At 32.9% G+C, this 24,284-nt stretch overlaps 1 protein-coding gene across 6 annotated transcripts in view; it reads left to right on the top strand.

The window, feature by feature from the left end:
- The window catches only part of Lrba (LPS responsive beige-like anchor protein), a 607,623-nt gene that overhangs the window by 433,869 nt on the left and 149,470 nt on the right, over positions 1 to 24,284 (top strand). For all 6 annotated transcript variants that reach the window (XM_048813495.1, XM_048813494.1, XM_048813493.1 and 3 more), the window contains 2 exons: positions 13,708 to 13,848; positions 14,873 to 14,992. In XM_048813495.1, coding sequence (XP_048669452.1) covers positions 13,708 to 13,848; positions 14,873 to 14,992 — 261 coding nt within the window. The remainder of the gene's footprint in view (positions 1 to 13,707; positions 13,849 to 14,872; positions 14,993 to 24,284) is intronic.

Raw genomic sequence — 24,284 nt, 5'->3', positions numbered from 1 at the left:
TGCTTTTCACTATAACAAACATTTACAGATGCTGTGTCCTTTAATCTCCCCCCACTGTAAATAACATGTAATTATTTTATTGTAAGGAGACTCTGATTTAGTGAAGTGCAGGAGCTCTCCAAGATCATGTATTTTGGGGTGGTAGGCCAAGAGTCCCCTCAGTTCTATACCTCTTAGTGAGCTGGTCTATTTTAAGTATAACCAAAAAAATATTTTAAGTTCTATAGAAGTTATAAAGAAGTATACTTTCTTTATATTAATTTTGTTCCCACATTTAACTGTCCTTCTGTCTATATTGGCAAAAGGCAAAAGATTTACTTTTTGGAGCAATTGCACCATAGAAGCTTTTGATATGAGAACACCAAGCACAGGGAGAAGGGTTTAAGGTAAAGATGGAAACCAAGTGGATTAACTGAAAGCTTTGAGTACAGAATAGGATGGCCCCCAGGTCCTCTGTATTGTCATGGTATGGGAACTCTGGCAGCCAGACTATACCAGCTCTACTCCATGAGACAGAAGGGTGTATTACTCTCTGGCCACACCAACTGACTCAAGAGAAAAGACCTAAAATGTACTAATATTTAAATATTCCAGTTGAACCCCATCTGATCTCTCTTCAGTGTAGTCTACCAGTTCACATTGCTACTTAGGCTCCATGTACTTCAATGGGCTCTTACTACCCCTTGTTTGAAGTGAAGGTGCTGCAAAGTATTAGTGAACATTTAAAAGACAGCCTCCAGTGTGAACGATGACCAAGACTAAGGCAAATAAAATGATAAAAATAAAACAGAAGAAACATAGGCAATTTAGGAAGCAAAAGAGCCTTAAAATAACAACAAAAGACCTAGAATAAATAACCCTCAGAAAGAGAAAACTACCACATTAATAGAACAAGAAAATGATGCAGTGGAAAATAGATAATCAATAAAAAGCAGTAATAAAATTAGTAAAAGAGTTGAAAGGTAAGTGCAGATGTCTTCTGAAAAGAATTATCAACATGATATGGGGAAAATGGCCTGGAAAAATGCAATTAGAGGACTAGAGCAGGGGGTGTTTGGATTCACAGACATATGCTGGTCTGCTTCCATTTATTAGTAAATTACTTAATGTGGGGAATCATGTATAGCAAAATGCTGTAACTTTATATACAATCTTAATGAAGATTCTTCTTGTTCAATGTGAGGTAGTAGTTTAAAATATGATTATGGAACTTTTCCCCTAGAATTTAATAGAAGTGCAGCAAAGTATGAGCATATACTACACACACACACACAAATACATACACACTTATCTATGTATGTGGACTCTGGTTCATTTATAGGATTATTGAAGCTTTTTTTAAGCTTTGTTTTTAACATAGGAAATTGGTGTAAGTAATTTTGTGTGACTGTGTTTCTAAATTTACATCTATTAAGCATTTGCACTGTGTATAGTAGATTGGTTTTCTACTAGCAATTACCTACTTGTGGAAGTTTTGAATGACTCTAACAGAGGTTAACCCAACACTTAATTTAAGCAGCCTCCAATGACATTGTTTTTTAACATTAGTCAGAAAATGATAAACTGAAGCAACTGAAATGGATTGTGGTTAATATTACTGTCAGGGTGATGAATAATCCTGACATACACCAGCAACACACTGCCAGTCAGTAATCTTTCTCCAAGTTAGGTATTTATTCTCTAGTCATGTTAAGTTACAGTGGTATAGAGAAACTATTTACTGTGTTATTCATAAATGAATTGTTTTATTTGCATAGCATTACAAGTTTCTTAGAGTAAAACTATTAACATACCTTCTATTTTCTTAGTTTAGTGTAGTCTGCACAAACTCAGGTGAATATGCAGTAAGGAATACCTATTATGGGTTTACATAAAAAGTGTTTTCAAAACACTTAGGAAATGTTGTGAGTTTTTTAAAAGTTTAATAGTAGTGCTATACTTCTGATTTCAGGCTGGAGTATTTTTTAGTCATAAAAATAAATTTATGAGCTGGGGCTATAGCTCAGTGGCAGAGCACTTTCCTAGCATGTGTGAGACACTTGATAAAACAGACTTTCCTTTTGAATTGTCTTGGCACCTTTGTCGGAAATTCATTGGCCATATATGTAGGTCTGTTTGTAAACTCTGTTCTGCCCACCTGTATTATCTATCCTTGTATCAGTACCACACTGTCTTTGTTACTGTAATCATATAGTACATCATGAAATCAGGTTAAATGAATCCTCCAGATATATTCTTCTTCAAAATCTTTTGGCTCATCTAAGTCCTTTGCTTTGGGAGAATTATCTTTTTAATTTCTAATTTTACAAATAGTTTAGTAGAATTCTTACTGGGATTATATTGAATCTGTAGACCATTTTGGTTACAAAAATGATATGTTATCAACTTTTTAAATATTTTCTCTCTTCTATTTATGTAGTACTGCTTTAATTTCTTTCCATTGTTTTGTGACTTTTAGTACCCAATTCTTATATTTTGTTACTTCATCCTTAATAGTTTATTCATTTTAATGCTGTTAAAAATTTTCAATTCCAATTATTCATTGCTAGTGTATAGAAATGCAATTGAATTTGTATACCGACCATGCATTTTGCAACCTTTTCTAACTCAAATATTAGTACTAGCTGCCTTTTGTGAACTTTTTGATACTTTCTGCATAAATGAACATGGCATCTTAGAATGCAGACTTCCTGCACTGTGCAGTGTAGACAGAGTGTTTTGTCTTTGGTCTTTGGTCTTGAAGAAAAGCATTCAGTCTTTAACTATTAAGTATGATATTAGCTGTAGGTTTCTTGTAGATGCTTGTTTTTTCAGTTTCAGTTAAGTTCCTTTCTATTCCTAGTATGTTGAGATTTTTAATCATAATTTTGTATTGAATTTTGTTACATGCTTTTTCTGAAGATGATTGTATGATTTTTCTCTTTTCATCTGTTAGTGAATTATAGTGGTTGATTTTTGAGCATTGTTTTCCTGGGATAAGCTAACTCGATGTAGTATTCTTTGAATAATTGGCTGGATTCGGTTTGCTATATTTTCTTAAGAATCTTTGTACCCATATTTACAAAAAAATATTATATATAATGTCTTCATCCAATTTTGGCTTCAAGGTGATGCTTATATGATAGAGTGAATAAGTGATTGATTGATTTTGATTTAGTGACACTAGGGATTGGAGCTACTATTGAACTACACTCTAGCCCTTTTAACTTTTAATTTTAAGTTAGGATTTCACCAAGTTGCCAGAGTGGTCAGTAGCTTGCTCTCCTTCTATGTCAGCTTCCCAAGTCTCTGTGCCACTGTACCCAGCTTACAAAATGACTATTAAAGTTGTTCCCTCCTATTCTGTTTCCTGGAAAAGATCTAATTATTTTATTCCTGAATGTTTCATGGAACTCCTTGGTGAACCCATTCAGTCCAGGAGACTGAACTGGGAAGGTTTTTCAATTTATAATTTAATTTCATTAGTAGATCTAGGACAATTCAAGTTATCTATTTATTCCCAGATGAGTTTTAATAGTGTGCATCTTTTATAGAATTCATTTATTTCATCCTAGTTGTCTCTTCCCTCATTCTTGGTATTGATGATTTGTTTCTTTTGCCCCACCTCCCAGTCTTGCAAGATAATTTAGTTTTCTATTGCTTTTTTTCTATTTTCTATTTTATTGATCTTTGCTTTTCATACATTTTCTTTATACTTGATTCAGATTTGATTTCTCTTCCTTTTTAGTATTCTAAGATGTAAACTTTAAACTATTGGTTGAGCCTTTTATTTTTCCTTTCTAATATGAATACTTAATGCTACATTTTTTTTTCTTAAAATACTGATTTGGCTGGCTTCAAGAAATTTTTATATATTCTGTTTTCCTTCAAAGTATTTTCCAGTTTCCCTTATGACTTTCTTTTTGACCCCTGGGTTATTGAGAAGTGTGTTATTTAATTTACACATATTTTGAGATTTGTCAGGTATCTTTCTCTAATTTATTTCTGGATTGATTCCATTATGGTATATTATCAGTTCATTTAAAATTAGTCAAAATTTGTTTAATGGCTTAAAACAGGGTCTGTCTTGGTTAATGCTCCATGTACACTTCAACGGAATACACATTCTTAGGTAAAGTGGAATATACATGTCAATTTGGTAGAGTTAGTTTTAACATTATTCTTACTTTCTATATCCTTACTGACTTTCAATCTACTGGTTTTATTGGTTATTGAGAGAGGAATGTTGAAGTCTTCAACTATAATAGATTTGTCTGACCTCCAGAACTTTTCTATTGTTTTAAGTATCCCAGGTTGTGGTACTTTGTTGTAGGAGCTCAAGGAAACTAATACAGTGCATATTTGTTTGGGATTGTTATATTTTCTTGGTAAATGTATTCATTTATAATTATATCATATCTCTTTTTATGCCTAGTAATGTTTCTTTTTCAGAAGTTTGCTTTTTCTGATGTTAATGTAATCACGACAACCTCATTTTGGCTAAACTTAGAGTTTCTTTTTTTTCATGATTTAAGAAACATCTATGGCTATATATTTAACATTCTTTTATGGATAGCATATAATAGAGTCTTTTATATCCAGTGATAATCGTTCCATTTTAATTGGGAAATTGAGACCATTTATATTTAATGCACCTTTTTATACAACTGAATTAAATCTAGCTTCTTGCTTTTTTTAATTTCATGCAACAGTTGTTTGTATCTATGATTTTTTTATCTGCTTCTTATAAATTATTTTTATGAATCCATTTTACTGGTGTTTAGGGACACCAGTTTCTAACTCAGGGCTTTACTCGGAGGATCACAAGTTCAAGAGTAGCCTGAGCAATTTAGCAAAGCCCTAAGCAGCTTAGTGAGACCCTATCTCAAAATTGAAAAAAAGAAAAGGAAAAAAGTTAAAAGAGCTAGGAATGTGGCTCAGTAGTTAAGTATTACCAGGTTCAAACCCCATTACACACACACACACACACACACACACACACATTGATCAGCACTATCCCCAAATCAGATGATTAAATTTAATTATCCCACCAGCTAATATACAGGTGTAGAGGAAAAATACAATAATGTTTTTACTTTTAAAAGGATAAAATGTAATTTCTATGTGTTCCTGACCATCCAGCTTATCATCTTGTGTAGGAAAGGAAAATAAGGTATGTACTTTTCTCCTGAGCACTTATGAATCTAATGGACTTTAACAAAACTGATCTCTCCAGCAACCGAATAATTTCTTTGGCCAACAATCTAGCTGCTTCCACTTGTGCAACTGGAGGATTTTGCTTGCCCACTGTCAGGACCATCTTCAGAACAGCACTGGGGAGGATTCAAGGGCTCAACTATTTTAGCTGTCCACTTCTGGTTGGTATAAATGCTTTAGCCTGGGCTGTTTAATAGATTATCACTGATCATTGCTTGCTGGGAGTGCCTTTTTCTGGCAATGTAACTGCCTAACACACTTTATCATTTGCCTATTAGATCTTTCATTGCTAGAAATCAATTCTAAAATCATTGCAACTTTTGAATTATTAGAAGTTGCAATTATTCCAACTACTAAATTATTAGAGGTTATTGTACTAAGTTGATTTTACCCCATTGAAAGCAAACGCATACTTCCATTGATACTTTTTTAAAAAAGTATTTTTAGATGTAGATGGACATAATAATACGTTTATTTTACTTATTAATTTTTATGTGGTGCTGATCATCAAACCCAGTGCCTCACACATGAGGGGCAAGCACTCTACCACTGAGCTACGGTGCCAGTTTCTTCTTCCATTTATACTTGCCCAACAATATTTTGTCTCCTTGTTTGATATTTTAAGTCCAGTAATGGTTTTAAAATACTTTACTACTCCTTAGATTTTTTTCCCTATTTATTGACATTTTAAGCTTGTCCTACTTTATGTCTAATTTTTATATTGAGGCTTAATATTTTTTCCAAAAAGCAAACAATTCAAAAGAGAGACTAAAACAACTATCATTATTCATTTTTATAGATCTTGAGTTCTTCTTCCTTTTGTAATTGTGATATTTTGTTATTCTCCATATGTGATCCTTGAAGTGTTTAGGGTTGTTAACCCAGATTTATGTTAAACAATAGACATACAGTTTCCCCACTTAGGATTGAGTTAAACAGAATAAATATAGAATTTCCCAACTTGTTTTGTTATATTCCCATAGATTTTTAAATAAATAGAAAAGGAAATTCAAAACCTGAATGTTCCTCAAGTAGTTTCTAATTTTATGTCTCCCCATCTTATAAAGCTAGAGGAAAATTGATATTTGTATTACTAATAACTTATTTTTAAAACCTATAGATGATTTGATAACTTATAGATAGATTGTTATTAATGATCTTAACTGTTTTTAAAAATGGGTAGATGACTTTACCTGTAAGTGAATAGAATATTTATGTCAACATTGGGTCTCTTCAGTGTTTTTCATTTTCATAATTACTTAAAACATTTTTATTAAATATCTTTGGATTTTTAAGGCTCTTTCTTTGGTTCTTCCAGGCATTTGGTTCAGCACTGGCATTGGTTTATTAAATTATTTTTATCAAATTATGTGATTTTTCTCAAGTGGAGATTATCAGTACTTACTGCAACTGATTAACAGAACTATGAAGGCATCACTACTAAATCTACCAATATGAATATCTGAAATGATTTAGGTTCTACCTTGGCACAATAGATGAACCGGAATGCTTTGTTTTTCCTGGGATGTGTTTGTTGAATTGAAATGGAAAGATGGCACTTGTAAGAAAGTGTGTTTTCAAGGAATTAAAAGGGTGTATCAAACTTGAAAGCAAAAATGTTTATTCATTAACTCTAAAAGCCACAGTAGTGTGCTGATGAAAAATTTTTTTTCTTGACAATATTAAATAAAGTCTAGGTCATGTGAACATGAGTGCCAAACTATCTCAGTCACATATGGCATATAACAAAATACCCTAAAAGCCAAGGTTGTATAAAAATGCTGATCACGCTGCTTGTTATACTTGTCATTTAGATGAAAGAGCTGCTATGCTAGAACTGAAACAAAATAGTTGCTATACTCCCTAATAACAGTGGCAGTGTGGCTTAAGTGATAGAGATGTGTATTTTCTTTACTAGAGGCTCGGGGAGGAAGGCAAGTGGTGATACAACCAGAATCCATTGTTTTCTTTAAATTGCTTCAGCAACACAGTGATTCAAAGCTCTCCTTTGAGTTCTTTGGTGTGAGTATACAGATAATGAAAGTTAAGAGGGAAGTGAAGCAATAAATTTTGGTGGCAACACTTCTCTTTTCTGTTCATTATTTTTTAGAGCTTTCTACCAAATATCTTTTCAATTTCCCCAAACAAAATATGCATTTTTCTTTCGATTTGTGAAGCCCTCCTCTAAAGGGATATCCATAGACGTTATGTGAGGATAATAAATAATGTCTTGTCTAAGGGGGCATTTTATCTAAATTTCCCATTCTTCTAACCAGTTTTTTCATTGCTGTGACCAAAGGACCTGACAGGAACAGTTTTAGAGGATGAATAGTTTATTTGGGGTTCACAGTGTCAGAGGTGTCAGTCCAAAGATGGCTGACTCCATTGCCTCTGGGCCCAATGTAAGGCAGAACACCGTGGCAGTAGGGTGTGGAGGAGGAAGGCATCTCAGGACATAGCAACAAGGAAGCAAAGAGAGCTTGGTTCACCAGTGACAAAATATAAACCCCAAAGGCATAGAGCCCTCAGTTACCTATCTCCTCCAGCCACACCGTACCTGCCTACAGTTGCCACCCCATTAATCCTTATCAGTGGGTTAAAGCATGATTATGTTATGCCTCTCATAACTTAATAATTTTCCCTCTGAATGTTCTTGTATTATCTCACACATGAGTTTTTGTGGGACACTGTTTATCCAAACAATAACACCATGAAAGGATCTTAACTGCCTTGCAACTTCATCACTGATATTTTCATCAGTCTACAACAAGCCAAGGCGTCCTAGGACCTCTGGTCACTTGGGCTGGAGGTAGCTTGGAATCTTGCTGCTGCCTCTTGATAGGTAACCATGATTGGCAGTTACTTCACGTTTTCCAGACCCCCCCCCCCAACCTGTTAATATGTCAGCATATTAAGGAGTTGTAAAGATGAGATGATTTATGTATGACTCTTAGAACCCTCCAGTGGATAGTGATCTTGTCATCAGAAGGAATGGCCCCTTTAATCTTATATAATAGTGTTTTCCTGAAGCATGCCCAAACCCAAATCATTATTCTCTAATCGAGAATGACCATCTTTATGGTGTAATGTCTCCTGATAGTATAGCCTCTTCATCCTCTGAATCTGAAGTTTTTTGTTTAATTTATTAATGTAAATCAGATAAACTTACACACGACAGTACTCTCTCCTATAACCTGCATTTTTATAACATAGACCTATGAAAGAGCATTGGGTTCAACCACCTTGTTATCTATTCCTTTCCTGTCTTTGCCTTCACTTTACAATGGCACTCTTTCAATATCTATAGGCCTACCCACTTCCAGGACAGAAGAGAACAATGTACAACCCCTTTTTGCATACAGTCTCTTAAATTTATAGGGCAGGCTTTGTCTGTAGCCCTAGAACTAAAGAATATTTCCAGTTTCCCACTCATACCAAATGATGATGACATTTATAGATAGGTCTCAGACTGTCATCAAGATCCTAAGTAGAGATGGAAAGCAGTCATACTCTTTCACACATTCTTCCTGAAACCTTTTCTTCTTTTGACATCTCTTCTGACATCTCAAAAATGTATCTTCATGAAACGATATCCCTCATATCCTTCTGTGTTTCTAAGACCCCTGTTTCTGAGATTTTTGCTCCCAGGGTTGCCTTTTCTCTTTCTATTTAACCCTCTTCTTATCTTCAGATGTTGGGGTTTAGTGATTTTTCCCAAAGAAGCCTTCATAAAAAGTATGAAAAACTCTTTTGAGACTTGTGGATTTTAGAAGTTTGTTAATTCAAACAAATATCTGCTATGTAGAATTCCTGAGATTTCTTGTCAGTCCCCTATAACGTTCTTGCCCACTGGAACTATCAGCATGGTCCAGTAGTTTGGAACTTTACTTCTGAAGGGTTGATATAAATTGTGGCAGTTCATATATAACGCTCAAAAGGAGAGAAGGAATTATGGTGCTGGCAACGGCAGCAGCAGTGCTAATCACAGCTACACTTAATGAATGTGCTCTTTGTGCCAGAGCTCTCCTAAGCACTGATGTCTATCCGCCTTTTATATCAACCTATTCAATAAAGAGCATATTTGAAAAATGGAAATTGTCAGAAATTAGTTAAAACAACTTGTAAGATAGCATAGATGGGTGGATAAAATGGCCAAAAGAAGTGGTTTTGATACTAGGTTTGAGACTCCTAGATAAAAGTTGATTTAGATTTGCTTTAGATTTCTTAAGGTACTTTATCTCTTTGTTGTCCAAATAGGGATACCTAACTCATATATTTATTGTGACAATAATCATGTTTTATTAATTGCAAAGTTTAAGCTGTTTGTGTTTTTTGTTTGGTATTTCAGGTTAGGGTTCTTAAAATACCAAAGAAAGAATGAAAAAGCCAGATTCCTTTTCTATTTTTTACCCCTTTTACTAGTAATTAGACTTTTTGTTGTGTGCCTCTTAAGTGATCTGTGAATGTGATAGAAGATGATTTTAACTTCCTTGACATTACATATACATTTTTAACAACAAAATTGTAGCTCCTTGGATTTTTTGCTTTTGATTATGTTCTTACAGTAGGAAATGCCATTGATTGGGACTACTGTGCACTATAAAGCTTCTGACGGTTAATATCCAGTTCTATGTGTTTTTTTTATCCTGCTTTGGCATTAGAGGATTGTGATGTTTAATTATGTTCTTTTTTAGTAGACTCTAGTAATTTCATCAGGCTTAATGATGGTCTTTTTTCTTAAATATTCTTGATCAAATCACCCAAAAAATAATTATTATGATCAATAACTTACTCTGAGCTGGGTACTCTAAATGTGACATTTTTATTAATTAGCAAAATTACTTCTCAAAGAAGTAATAAAAGTGTGTTTTTATTGTAAGATGTATTTTTATTGTAACACTCTTCCGGAAATGATTGTAGAATTTTGTTTATCCTGTCTTGAAAGGTATCATTACTATCTCATAAGCAGAATACTTACCACTCTACCAGAGATGTCACTGTTGTTATTTGTGAAATTATTTAAATATTATAAATAATTTTTCTTTGTTTTTCATGCCATTTTCAAGAATTTGAGGGGCTGGGGATGTGGCTCAAGCGGTAGTGTGCTCTCCTGGCATGCGTTCGGCCCGGGTTCGATCCTCAGCACCACATACAAACAAAGATGTTGTGTCCGCCGAAAAACTAAAAAATAAATATTTAAAAAAAAAAAAAGAATTTGAGTTTTTTTGCTTTTTAAAAATGTGTCTTTTTCTATTTTATTCCAAGTTCTTATTTCCATTTTTTAAACAATAATTCATCTGTTGCTAGTTTTGATATTCTAAATCTTAACTGTTTTGTTTTATTTGAGACTTTCTTTCATACTACTGTGATGGACATTTTTGTTTTGTAAAGTTAAAATCTTACTTAATTATCTTCATTATTTATTTGTGGTGTTCAAAATTTTAATTTTTTTTACTTTTCAGTTTTCTAGGACTCTTTTTATTTGCTTGATTATGAACTTGAATTATACCACTCTTATAATCTCTAATCAATACTCGCTTTTTATTGATTTTTCCAATCACCTATGACCATTTTTAAACAGTATTTTTTGTTTTCTTTCTTTAAAAAAATTTTTGATTAAAAAAAATACCTTGTCAAACTTATTCAGTTGTACAAAAAAGCTCAATATAGGATGGTAGTGCTTGGCATCTTCCTGAACTGCCTAGTAATTGTTACTCTTAATATAGTGTATAAGCAAGAGGAGCCATCAGCATTTACTTTGAGTTCTCCTGTGGTGATGAATAAACATCTTGAAATGCTGATTTAGACAATCTTTAAAAAAAATGCTATGATGCACTTTGGTGTATGACTGACTCTTGCTTAGTTAAATGTTTTGTAGCATTATAACATAGTTGGATTCAGCTCATTTTTTAAAGCAGTTGTCAGAAAAATATGGGCCAGCATGGTAGAATGTATTAGCTCAATACATTGTCTCCATTTTATTATGAAGCTGCTGAGGAAGCTGTGATATACAGCACTGTCATTACAGATCTATTGTTAGGACGGTTCCACAGTCTTCTTTGCACTGCCATTAATTTATAGCAGTAAACAATATGTAGCCTTCCAACTGCAGCAAAGCAGAATCTTTTAATGAGGTGGATGTTATTACCACAATAAATCAGTGCTTTCGCGTAATGTATAATTCAATGTGTGTATTCCCACTGTAACTTCTCTGAGTAAGCTGATAGTGTATCATTGTCATTGCACAGCACCACTGGTCTTTTTTTTTTTTAACCTTCTTTTATTTGGGGACTTCTTTTTTATATGCTTGCAAATAAATGTGGTATGTCTTGATAGCTGTCCTGTACCAGGATTCAGAAACCAACTGTAACAATAACAGCTAGAATCAATACTGTGGGTTCTACCTACATGGATCTCTGCATGATGCCATTTTTTTCAGATGCTAGTGAAATCAATCCTAATTGGTTTTAACATTATATTCAAGAAATGTGATTCTATAACTATTGATTTGGGGGAGGGGATATTCATTTGGAGAGTAATAAAAATAGGAGCAGATAAAATGAATGCTTAATATGCTGCAGAACCATACAAAAGGAGCATTGATTCTGTTTTTAATTCGTATAATTTGTCTTCTAGTGATTTTATTTCTTTCTTTCCTTTTGCATGGCTCAGTCTTTAGGGACAACAACTACAATACATTTAAAGGCTTTCCACATTGGTCCTATAACAAAGAAAGAATTCTTGGAGTCAGTTCCATTCTTAGCTGGCATACATTTAGCAAGTCATATATAATTCTTTTGTACAGAAATCAGTGCTTTAAAATATGTGTCATTTTAAAGTTAGTATACTGTAGCACTGACTTAAAATGCTAATCAACTAAAGACTTTAAAAAATCTACTTGTAAAGTAAAATAATGACTTAAAATAATGTTGATTAGAACCAGAGCAAAGAAAATAGTACCAACAATAAATAGTAGTTCTGGAAAATAAAAAATACTTAACAGCTACTTTAAGATAGCCAAAAGATGAATTAAAAATGTTACTTAAAATCGCATAACATGAAAAGCAGTTCAAAAACTGATCTGCATATTGCTTTATTTTCAGTGGAACATTTCTGAATTTATTCATTTTAGAACATTGTATTTTATTTTATTTAGTTTAGCATTTCCCTTTAATCCTATATATAAGTAATTAGATATTTTTCTTTCTCTTATAAATGAGGAGTGATTAACTCCTAGGATTTCACAAGATTTAAAGTAAAAGACATTTCTGTATCTTCTAAAAGAAGTCATCTGACATATCTTTTTTTTCAGTGAATTGGTATTAATATTTTGAATAGGAAGATAGAGATCCTCTAACAATCAGAATGTTTTAAGAGAATGTTGTTATTTAAAGTAGTTGCTCTTAACATTCTTGGAGCCCTACTTTGTTCATTCTTATTAATTTTTGTTTTAGTCTTTAATTTCTGATTTTACTCATACTAGTAGAAATTTCTGGTCACATCTTTTTCTTTCATGTGTGCGTCTGTGCGTGTGTGTGTGTTAGTTACTGGGGATTGAATGCAGGAGTGCTTTACCATTTAGCTACTCTTCAAACTTCTTTTCTGTTCTTTAATTTTTAAAAATTGTAGATGGAAACAATACCTCGATTGATTGATTGATTGATTGATTTTTATGCGGTGGTGAGGATCGAACCCAGTGCCTCACATGTGCAAGGCAGGGGCTCAACTATTGAGCTACAACCCATCCCTTGTTCTTTAATTTTTTGAAAATTTGAGGTAAGATCTGGCTAAACTGCCCAGACTGGCCTTGAACTTGGGATTCTCCTGCCTCAGCCTCCCAGGTAAATGGGAGTGCCATGACACCCATCTTTTTATTTTTTTAAAAAAATTATGGATGGATACAATACCTTTATTTTATTTTATTTTTTTTTTATTTTTATGTTGTGCTGATGATGAAACCCAGTGTCTGACACGTGCCAGGAAAGCATTCTGTCATTGGGCTATAGCCCAGGTCCTCTAGTTACATCTTAATCCTTTTATAATCTCTTCTTTTGTACTAATTACCCCTTCCCCAATTTTGTTTCATCCTCTTCCCAAAGCCCATTACAGTGCAATCCTCCAGCTTCAAGACTGAGTCTGTGGTTGTTGATTCAAATTAACTTAATAGAATTTTATAGGTAATTTCTGAAGTATTGCATAGCTAATGTTCACTTCATGTAGTTGTCTTTATGAGATGCTTATTTTAGACTGATGAAGAACCTATGGGCAGCAAAAACTGCACAGGTTTATCCATAACAGGTTTATCCATCCACTTACTTATATGTATATTTTTAACCTGTTTTGAAAAATAAATTTGTTTTTCCATCCACTCTAATTGTAATACTTTGCTTTAGTTTAAGTAGTCTATATTTTTAAAACTTATTTTCACACTTACTAATAGGATAACATTAGAAGAAAGGAAGAGACAAAGGATAATTTCATTTATGTGTCTTGTTTTCTCTCCATTGGCAGCCAATAGGAGCTTTGAATCCAAAAAGAGCAGCATTCTTTGCAGAACGTTTTGAATCATGGGAAGATGATCAAGTTCCAAAGTTTCATTATGGTACTCATTACTCAACTGCGAGTTTCGTTCTTGCATGGCTGCTAAGAATAGTAAGTTCATGTGAACAATAAACCATGACTAAGTATATTGAAGGTTGTAGAGACTATGCAATGATTAGAAATTATCAGCACCTTTTATGAATGCTAAAAATCTTTTGAATGATTGAGGTTCTAGTTTTAAGTAGCTCTGTATCTTATGTAATATGTATTTTTGTAACATTACTGTAGAATTGCCTTAAACCTATTTCACTTAGAATTCTTCGAATTTTTTCTTCAATTTGTCTCTTCAAATTGTTGCTTTCTTATCAGATTAACAAGTTCTTTTTTCAAAATAGTCTGGTAAAATAAGAACTAAATAGGAGTTCATTAATGCAGGCATATAATCTTATATTTGGGTGCTTCAGTTGCCCCCAGTAGAATAAGGTATGTTTGTAGGTAATCAACACTATTGCGTGTATTGATAATATATTGGTCAAACAAGAAATCTTTCTGTAAAATTTAAAGGTGATTCATCTACTGAAAAGTAATTTCTTTGGGAAAGCATTAGCAGCACATCATTAATTAAAGCTTGTTACAAGGGTACAGGCAGACATAAATCCTAGAAGTAATTTATAGTGCTTAGCTAATTTCAAGCAATTAGCCACTAATATGTGTTTAAGTGTTCTTTAACTAAGAGGAGCTTTTAAATGTTTCAAACATTTTTCTTTTCTTAATCATAAGTTAAATATTGGTAACAATAGGAAAATTGCATATTGGACTATTCCCTTGTACTATGAAAAAAATGCATCTAATATATCTGAATGTTATTAGTAAATTGGTCTTGGTAAGGAAGAAAATCTGAAGAAAGTGTTTCAATTTTTGGAAATATTTAGAAATATTTCTTCTGAAACTAAAACAATTTTAGAATGCTAATATAATAATTTAGTTGTAATTCCCATTATATGTATATCTGTATATATTTCTAGCTAATACCTATTAGTAATTAAAATATTTAGTTGCAAAGATTTATAAAAAAACATATTTTTATGCTTGAGGGAACATATGGATTCTTTCAATTGCTTATTTTTTTTTTTAGGAACCTTTTACAACTTATTTCCTAAATTTGCAAGGAGGAAAATTTGACCATGCAGATAGAACTTTTTCATCAGTTTCCAGAGCATGGCGAAATAGTCAGCGTGATACATCTGATATTAAGGTACAAAAAAATGTTTCATTGTACAGTGTTTACTGCCTATGTGTTCCTTGTTCAATGAATGTTAAAATTTCTCTCCTTCAATAATGCCCCATTTACTGAGGATAACCTAAGAGCTTGAGGCATTAATTAATGGCCGAAAGCCACTTAAAAGAAATTTCTCTCAATTTTTTTTCTGTGTCTGTTTCTACCTGCCTGTCTGTATATTCTGAATATTTGTCTACTGCCTGTAGTTAGAGAATGGGTTTTTTTTTCCTCTCTCTTCCTTGAAATCTTTTTTTTTTTAAGGAAAAATAAAGAAAGTGTGATCGATGTGATAGATAGCTTGTAAGGCATTACACTCAACAGAACTTCAAACTCAATAAATCAATTACTATTGTCTGAAAAATACTGTGAGAAAAATCTTAGGCATATCCCATGTCTCCATTGTTTTTGATGAACACATATTAGTTGTATATATTAATGAGGTTTGGTGTGGTATCTCCTACATGTATACAGTGTTCTCTGATGACATGCATCCTCCCTTTACCACATCCTCCCATGCCTTTCCCAGTCTCTAATAATCACAATTCTACTTTCAGGTTGACTTTTTTTAGCTTACACATATGAAAGAAAATGTGCAGTACTTGCCTTTTGGTGTCTGGCTTAATTTCACTTGACTTGTCCTCCAGTTTCACCCATTTTGCTGCAAGTGACAGAATTTTATTTTCATGACTGAATAATACTTGATTGTGTGTATATACCACATTTTCTGTATTCATTCATCTGTTATTTGGCACCTAGGCCGATTCCATATCTTAGCAATTCTAAATAGCGCCACAATAAACACAGGCATGCAGGTTTCTCCTTGGTATGCTGATTTCATTTCCTGTGGATAAATATCCAGTAATGGGATAGCTGAATAATATCATAGATCTATTTTTAGTTTTCTGAGGAACCTCCATACTGTTTTTCACAGTAGCAGAAATAGTTTAAATTCCTACCAGTAAGTAGTGTTTAAGAGTTCGTTTTCTACATATCCTCACCAGCATTTGTTATTATTATTTTTAACATAGGCTTTCTTACTGGGATGAAATGGTATCTTATTGTATTTTTATTTGCATTTCCCTGATGACTAATGAGAATGATAATTTTTTCATGTATTTATTGTATTTGTATTTATCTTTTGAGAAGTGTTCGTTCAGGTCATTTGCCCAGTTTTGAATTGGATTACTTAGGGTTTTATTTATTTATTTATTTTGAGTTCTTTATATACTTGGACTATGAGCCCTCTGTCACGAAAAGATTCAGGCTGTCTCCATTCTGTGACTGTTTCCTTGCCATGCAGCAGCTTTTTAGTTTGACATGATCATATTTGTCAGTTCTTGCTTTTGTTACCTGTTTTTTTAGGGCCCTACCAAGAAAATAATTTCCTGTACCAGTGTCTTAAAGTGTTTCCCCTGTGTTGTCCTCTAGTAGTTCCAACCTTCCATTTAGGGATTTGATCCTTTTGAGTTGATTTTATATGGATGAGAGCCATATTTCTATCCTCGAAATCATCATCTTTACCTGCTGCTTATTCTAAGCTTGTATCAGTCTCTGCTTGGTCAAGGACAATACTATTACTAAAGGAAAATCAGAGTTCTATTCAGGGGTAGAGGGTAGCTCAGTGTTTGAGCACTTTCCTGGCATATGTGGGACCCTGGTTTTGATCCTGTATCAAAAAAAATAAAATTAAAAGAAAGAAAAAAAGAGTTCTTCTAACTGTATGGTATGTTCCTACTACTATAGAACACCAACATTTTGCTCAGTAGTTAATGTAATCCTCATTAGACTTTTGATTCTACTTTCAGAAGTAGTTATGTATTTTCTTGGCATAATCTCTTTAGCAGAGAACTGTGTTAGATATCACTAAGTATAATGAAACAAGCCTATGGTTTTTTGAAGTTCTTTATAGTCACACAGAAGAGTATGACTTATACTTAAATAAGTTTACCATGTGGGAAAAACAATAAGTACCACAAGAGAAACATTGGAGTTCAAAAGTAGCAAAGTTACTTTACTGATGTTGTACATTACTATAGAGTACTTTTTAAATGTTCAGTACAATGATAATTATATTTCACTCTTAAGTATTTAATTTTTAAAATATATTCATATCATTTTCCTTATTGTGGAATACAGCATTACGCATACCAAAAATACTTTATTGCAGAAGATGCCATTTTATACAAAAATAATCTTTATGTTGGATATCTATTGATACATTACAAATAATGTTTTCTAATATATTCCTGAAGTTGTATATCATACTTTTTAAGAATCATTAATAGATAATCTTGAAATGGATAATTAAATAAAATTAAATATGAATAGTTAAGAGATTTAATAATTGTTTAATTCTACCTTTAATTTCAAAATTCTTTCATTTCTTATTTAACTCATGAGAAATAATAAAAGATATAGATACATGAAAACATTGATAAGCCTTTTTGTCATCAAAATGAAGGCTTGTGAATTTCTTCTATCTAAATTCCTTCATTTGTTAAGTATTTCATGACCAAATTATAACCTCACACTTCACTTTGGTCCTAGAAATATAAACAAAAATTAAGTCATGAATTTGAGAATTATTTTTTCCTGCTTTATAGAAGAAAAAGTAGATATCTTTAGCTTCCTACCTCTCAGTACTAGATATTCCTGCTCAGTGTTTTTATGGGTAGGAGGTATGCATGATAGACCCTTATAGTTTTACTGTCTCTTTTTCCTATTTAATCTCAGCCTTTTTCTCTCCATATTCTTTAATCAGCATGTGTTTGGTTTTGTTTTCTTGAATGCCTTCCTTCAAATACCCCATGTGTAAAAGAGTAAAAAGAGACCTAAACTTACAAAACAACTAAAATAAATCTTTTAAAACATTACATGATCTTCTTCACCTTTCTCCTTCCTTATTTTTCTCATCATTCTTATTTCTTCAAAAAAATCATAAAAACTCAAATCCATGTCTCTTTCCTTTGAATGCCTCAGTAGGATTTAATTATTCAGTCTTCATTACTAGAAAAATGTTTGAACTTCAGTCCTTGTGAATGTACTATTGTGATTTCTAGTTTTCTGGCAGTACTATTTAGAGAATTGGTATGAAGAAGTATAAGGCTAAGGGAAAAGTGGCTTTGTTTGATTTATTTTATTTTATTTTTTTGTTGAGTTAGGGTCAGTGTTGTGTGGGCTGACCTCACATTCCTGGGCTCAAGTGAGCCACCTGCCTCAGCCTCCTAATTATCTGAAACAACAGCTGTTCACCTCTGTACTTAAGGGAAAAAGTTCTTTAAAAATAAAAGTATTTAAAATTCGGAAGTATTAAGGTGATTGGAAACTGGTTAGAAATATAGCTGTATCCTTAAGTGTCATTTCATGTTCAGAAGCACAGAAATTTTCTTCAGTACTAATTTTGCTGAAACCTTCATATTCTTCTAACCAATATGTATATTCTTTTTACCACCTTGTACTCCATTATCCATAAAGTGGTGGCGGGTATGGCATTGATAAGTTACTACCATTTTCCATATCAATAACCAGTTAATGTAGGCCTTATAACTCAGTAGATTTTAAACTTTGAAAATTATGTAATTCATGGTTACACAGGACATTTAAAGAGCTTCCTGATAGTTAATCTTTCAAAAATCTGAGGGATTTAATCAGGTCTCATTTTTTCTCTGTTTCTTTATAAAGTATTATAGTTTAGTTCTATAGAAAGCATATTTAAAATCATTATAGTAACATAATTAATAAGAACAAATTACTATAATAAGGTAACATTTCATTCACATATAACATTGTATTTCTGATTGAATCATTAATTATAGTGTTTATTCGTATTGTCTTATTGGAGTTTCTAGAAATAGAGAAATGAGAGTAGAGAAGGGATGATAAAATATGAGGATGGAGTAATGGAAACCAGTTTTGAGTGGATTCTAAAGTAGTCCTTGGTTTTTTAATATGCATTCTCTAAAATGTTTTTGTAACATTTTACAAAAAAATGAAATTCTGTGAGGTAAACAGAAAATTTAATTTTTTTCAGACAGAAAAAGTAAGAACATAACTTTGTAGTACTTCAATCTTTTTTGCAGAGGGGGAATTTGAATATCTTAGAATCCCTATTTTATTGAATTCTACCAACAATAATTTTACCAAAAAAGTTATTCCTATAAATATAATTTAAATATGAATTCTCTTTTTTTAAAGAAAGATTTCTTATTAGATGATATCAAAGCAGTCTTTGAATTCTAACATGATTTACCATTTTTCAAGTTTGGGGGATCATTTGTAATCTGTCCACATTGGTGATCTCCATTTTGGGTCTAACTTCTGAATGATGTGTTTTCTTCTGCCTAAAGAAACAACTCAAATCCATTCCCTAATTAGGCTTATCACTATCCAATAAAAATTAATAGGTACAAATGTAAGCCACATACGTTATCTTAAATCTTGTCACATCTTAAAAAGACAACATAAATCATGAAATGAATTTTAGTAATATTTTAAACTTAGTATGTCAAAATATTATTTTAATATGTGGTCAGTATAACATTGTTTATTGATATTTTACATTTCCAGATCACAACTATTCAGACCAGCCTTATTTCAGGTGTTCTGTAGCCACGTGTGGCTAGTGACTATTGTATTGGGCAGTACAGAGTTATAGCATTGTTTTGGAATCACAGGAAGTGATGGCTTTTCTGCTTATGGAAAGAATGCCTCATCCTCTTTGAGCAAGAGTGTTTCTGATGTGTACTTTATCTAATATGAACTGGCAAGTAGAAGCAATAATATGTAGTCTTGAGGACTGAAATAGAAAGTGTTGAAACTGGTTTGGAGAATCACCACTGTGACATTTTAAGATCTCCAGTAGAAAGTTGTGAAAATCGCCCAGGGGTAGGTAGAGTGCTTGCCTGGCACGTGCAAGACCCTGGGTTTGATTCCCAGCATTGCACAATAATAATGACAATTTATTATTATTATTATTATTATTACTATTATTATTATAAATGACATGAAATAAAATCCTCAATTGATTCTGTGTTTCAGATCTTAAAAATTCATTTAAATTTAGAAACTAAGGTTCAGCATAGATTGCCATCTTTAGCCTTAACCTTGAATTATTATCACCAGATTTTGTGGAACAAATCATAGACATATAAATTGTAAATGAATTTTTCTAGACATTCACATCTAAATGTGAGACAAATATTAAAGCTTTTTCTAGGCTGTTCATTGTCATGGATTTCTTTCCCCATCTCTTGAGGCATCTGTTTTCAGATACCCTCAGTGTCCATAAGCTCAGTCTAATAGTTAGGTCTTACTTGCTGCAGTGTAAACTCTTTAATTTCTTTCCTGTAGAAATGATTAATAATCAGGCTTAGAGAGTGGAAGGAGTCATAAATGTCATCTTGGTTCATTACTTTGGAAAGGAGGCAGTAGTAAATGGATCTAAAATGGAGATTATTGGAGAACCATATTTTTCCAGTAGCTGAGATTTATAGAATAATGTATTACTAAAACATAACCGATGCTAAAGTAAAGTGAGAGGTAAAAGTTAGAGGCATCCTGAGATAGCATTTGCTTACCTAAATATTTCAAAATTTACTTATATTTTTTAAAAAATTTAGTTTGTCCAAAGTCCGGCCCTAGTTGTGCTAGCATACCAGATGTAATCCAACCTTTGCCTTCAGCATACTTTTTCACTAGGGGAGAATCTGGGAATAAACAAATCCCTGTGATTAATGCTGCTCTGTGGGCCCATTGCTATGGCATCTGAAATGAAGAGAAGAGAGAAAAAGAGGAAAGTCAAAACCAGTGATGAGGACCCTTATATTTTATTAAGGAGGTTGAACTTTATTCGGTTGGCAGAGGAAGAGAGACCTTGGTAGGGTTTGGAGTGAGGACAGATTTTGTGGTTTGTAAGAGACAACTGTGATTGGTATTGATACATGCACTATACTGTGGACAAGCTGTTAAGGTAATTAGGTAAGAGGTGGTGGAGGTTTAAACTTGAAGCATGCAACAGGGCTACAGAAATGTGGGGGAACCTTAGACGTATAGAAAGTAACTGTTGGGATTTGATGATTGATTTTTTAGATGAGAGAAGAAGAGATTAAATTTGGCTTGGGTAGAAATGTAGAGAGCACAGAAGAAAGAGCATATTTTGTTAGGGCCAGATATTTAATTCCCTGTCTTCAGGCAGAAAATTTCCTGTAAGTGAATTAAAATCCCCCCAAACATGATGAATTCTTAGTCTTTATTGTTTATTCACCATATGTACTATACAGTAGAGAACATTTTTTTGAAAGGGTAAGATAAACATTGTTTTTCTCATATCTCTAGATGAGAAAGACAGGTATACATGAAATGATTTTAAATATAAGTTAGATTGTGACAAGTACTATAATAAGATAAAAACAAAATGAAATTAATTTTAACTGGTAAAGGTGGGATCACTGTGACTTCATAGAGGGATGTTTGAGCTGTATCTTAAAGGATGCAAAATACTTTTTTTTTTTAATTTAGGACACTAAATTAAAATTAACTAAACTCCCAAATTTCCGTCTCTAGCCCCTATATTTCTTCTGATGTCTGACTCTGTCCTCACTATTTCCTTTTGAATATGTAAACATATCATAACTTTAACATGATCTTCATTCCTTCCAACCTGCTCTGCTCAGTCTTTCCCATGTTAGTAAATGGTTTCCTGTTTGAAATTATGAACTGGAATCCTTATTTTCAGACTTTATATAATCTACCCTTCTCCAAAATCCTACTACCTCTTGCACTCTTCTCTGTTGCCCTCTCTTCACTCACTTCTTAACCAAGCAGGGCCTCCTTGCTATCCTTTGCATACTCCAGGCATTGTTCTTACTCTAGGACCTTTGCTTTTACTTTTAACTTTCACCTGAAAACATTCCTCCAGATATCTTCTTGGATCCATTCTTCATTCTCTTCAGATCTTTACTCAAATGTCATCTTCTCAGTAAGGCCTTCTCCTCTGTCTTTCCTATATAAAATTACATTCCTCACCCCACATACTTTTACTTTCCAATTTCATTTTTCTTCATGTCACTTGCCATCTGACATACGTTTATAGTTGTTGATTTATTTATTATGTTTTTATCATAACTGAAACATGAGATCCATGAAATTTGGGAAGTGTTCTGCTCATTGGCTTATTCCTAGAGCTAAGAAAAATGCTTGAAACATCATAGGCATTAAAGTAAATACTTATTAAATTAAGATTTGATGAATTGAGAAAGAGTATTCTGAGCAAGGGAAATGACATGAACAAAATCCAGAGAAAATACTTGGCACATTGAGGAATGCTTACTGATCTGCCAATCAGTCTATGTTCTTGAAGTGTAGTAAACACTGAAAAGGGGAGATACTGAAAGGCATTCAGGTCTGATTTAAAGACCTTTGGTAACAGTTTAAAGACATTTGGCTTAATTCTATAGGCCAGTTTAGCAAAAATTTTTGGTAAGCAGTAAAGTGATATTTTTGGCGGTATAATCTTTGAGCTAAGCTCTGTCTTAGCTCCTCCACTCTACTGTTGTAGCCCAACAGGAGCTGAGAACAATACCTAGGCAAATGAAAGTGACTTCGTTCCAGTGAAACTCTACTTGCCAAAACAAGTATCAGGTCATATTTGGCCTTATTCACATATGTAGAATAAAATTAAATCCTAAAAGAGATTACTAAATAGTATTTTAAAGTAAACTACTGTGCACCAATATTACATGAATTAATTTAAGCTATGAAAATTAACCCTTAAAGTTTTAATTGTACATAAATGTTAAATAATAATAATACAGAGTCAAAGTGATCATAGAATAGTTTTATCTACCTTTTGTGGTTTGCCTTCCTCTGCTATAAGTCAATGAGGAACCATTAAATATTTTTGAGTGGGAGTATGATATCAAAATTTCTATTATCAAAGAAAGAATTTTGGCAGAAATTTGAGAAACAGATACAGGAGGTAGACAAAAATGTTAGGAGGCTCTTTTAGTTAGCTTTTTCACAGCTGTAACCAGAAGACCCGACAGGAACAATTTTAAGAGGAAAAGTTAATTTTAGAGTTCGCAGTTTCAGAGGTCCTAGTCCCTGTGTGGCCAACTTCATTGCTCAAGGCCTGAGGGCAATGGACAGAAAGGCGTGGATAAGGAAGGCAGCTCAGGAAGCGGAGAGAAAGCTTCTCTCACCAGGGACAATATATATACCCCAGAAGCATGCCCTCAAGTCCCATCTACTCCAGCCACACCCCACCTGCCTATAGTTAACACCCAGTTATTCACAATCAGGGGATTGATGCACTGATTAGGTTAAGGCTCTTATAACCCAGTCATTCCACCTTTAAACCTTATTGCATTGTCTCACACATGAGTTTTTATGGGACACCTCATATCTAAATGATAACAGAGGCTATTACAGTTGGTTGCAAGGGAAGATGGTAAGAGCCTCAACTAGTTAAGAAGCCAAGAGGTTGAATTCAAGACACAATTAAAAGTCATTCTTCAGGATGTGCCATTTGGTTGACTGTAGGGACAGAAAATCATGAAGATTTTCTAAGAATATGTGAAAGAGTCTGAAAAAGATAGGTTGATAGTTGGAGAAGTAAGAGAGGTAATTTGCTCAATATGGAATGGGGCTATTCATAACATCTTCCTGGAGATTGGGAGGTCTGTCCACATTGTACCTAGTAGCTTCAAGTCATATACTAAGAGTTGTTAATAATTCACTTTTCTACATTGATACAATTAGTACAGAATGAGTTCTTACTGTTAACTTTACACAATAGCCCATGTGGACATCCTATGTGTGGTTGTTTTGTATAATCCATTTAAACTCCTATTTTGGGGCTGGGGTTGTGGCTTAACGTAGAGCGCTCGCCTAGCACATGCGGGATGCTGGGTTTGATCCTCAGCACTGCATAAAAATAAAATAAAGGTATTGTGTCCAACTACAACTAAAATAAAATATTTAAAAATTCCTATTTTTATAATTAATTGTGTACTGTTAAAGGTGAATGTAAAATTCATATTGTTATCAGATTAGGAGGGCAGTTAAATATATTCCATAGTTATCACTAAGTAAATATAATACAATTAAATCCTAAGAGATTACTAAATAATATTTTTAAATATACTATTGTGCTGTACTATTATGTGAATTAATTTTAGCTATAAAAGTTAACCCTTAAAGGTTTTAATTGTACATATATGTTAAATAATAATACAGAGTCGAAGTGGTCATCAAATAGTTTTATTTGTGT

Source organism: Marmota marmota, unplaced genomic scaffold, assembly GCF_001458135.2.
Source record: "Marmota marmota marmota unplaced genomic scaffold, marMar, whole genome shotgun sequence".
In the NCBI taxonomy this organism is placed as follows: domain Eukaryota; kingdom Metazoa; phylum Chordata; class Mammalia; order Rodentia; family Sciuridae; genus Marmota; species Marmota marmota.
Note: the sequence above shows the minus strand (reverse complement) of the source record. Positions and strands in the feature narration are given on the sequence as shown.